Genomic DNA, 1,139 nt, shown 5'->3' with positions numbered 1-1,139 from the left:
AAAAAAAAGGGCTGGAGCAGCTCCCAGCTGAGCCCAGCTCCTGAAGTGTCTCATCCTGCTCCCCCAGGAGCTGGGAGCACTGAGCACTGCACCCAGCCTCAAACCTGAGCAGAGCTGGGCACCCCTAAACTGGGACCACCAGTAGGGACCAGGGTGATCCCCCTAACAGACCCTCCCCTCAGAACAGGTTGCTTGCACAGGAAGCACTGGAATCCTCCCAGACCTGGACTCCCCCTTACTGGGACACCCATGTTCCCAGACAGCCCCGAGCAGGAACCTGGAGACCCACAAGGCACCCCAAGGTGGGGGGCACTGCAGCCGGGGGGGTCCCTCCCCACTCTGCAGCACTGCAGCCCTCACAGATCAGCTCTGTGCCAGCACCAGCTGCCTACACCCGTTCACTCTGGACCCTACTGAGGCATCTGGGCTCCTCCCCCCTCCACCAGCACCCTGTCTGCCCATCCTTCCCTCCCTCCCCTTACTCTAATAAGGGCAAGAGAAAGGGGTGGGGGGGGTGTGGCCGTGGTTGAACTCGTTTTATTTAGACTCAGTAAAGGGAACTGCGGCCCGGCTGGACCGTGCCCGTGGGGCTGAGACCCCGTAGAAACGCAGCAGTAAGTCAGGAGCAGGGTGGGACAGGGGGAGGCGCAGCGGGGCGCGGTGCCCGGGCTGCCAGGGGAGCTGGTGAGAGGAGGGTTTACGAGAGCTGCCCGCAGTCGGTGATGGTGATCTTCTTGCTTGTTTTGCCATCTTTGGAGCCGCAGCGCTCCATGGCCTCCACCACGTTCATCCCCTCCTTGACGTGACCGAAGACGACGTGCTTGCCATCCAACCTGGGGGGAGAAACGCCCGTCAGGGCTGGCACCTGCCACCCCCACTCGGGGGAGAGTGAGGGGGCACCAGGCCTGGCACGTCGCCTCCAGACTCACCACTCGGTCTTGGCAGTGCAGATGAAGAACTGGGAGCCGTTCGTGTTGGGGCCGGCGTTGGCCATGGACAGGATCCCAGGCCCTGTGTGCTTCAGGATGAAGTTCTCATCGGCGAACTTCTCCCCGTAGATGGATTTGCCGCCGGTGCCGTTGTGGCGCGTGAAGTCGCCACCCTGAGACGAAATAAAACATTTTCAGGTCACGGGCACC

At 62.4% G+C, this 1,139-nt stretch overlaps 1 protein-coding gene across 1 annotated transcript in view; it reads right to left on the bottom strand.

The window, feature by feature from the left end:
- Window positions 1–522: 522 nt before the first annotated feature.
- LOC103782607 (peptidyl-prolyl cis-trans isomerase A-like) overlaps window positions 523–1,139 on the bottom strand; it is a gene marked incomplete at its 5' end in the record, with an annotated part of 923 nt that continues 306 nt past the window's right edge. The window contains 2 exons of the mRNA XM_008950385.1: window positions 523–833; window positions 930–1,102. Of these exons, the coding sequence (XP_008948633.1) occupies window positions 698–833; window positions 930–1,102 (309 nt within the window). The remainder of the gene's footprint in view (window positions 834–929; window positions 1,103–1,139) is intronic.

This window comes from Merops nubicus, unplaced genomic scaffold (genome assembly GCF_000691845.1).
Source record: "Merops nubicus isolate BGI_N331 unplaced genomic scaffold, ASM69184v1 scaffold39680, whole genome shotgun sequence".
NCBI classification, from domain to species: domain Eukaryota; kingdom Metazoa; phylum Chordata; class Aves; order Coraciiformes; family Meropidae; genus Merops; species Merops nubicus.
The sequence above is the reverse complement of the archived record's forward strand: the minus strand, read 5'-3'. Positions and strand labels throughout refer to the sequence as shown.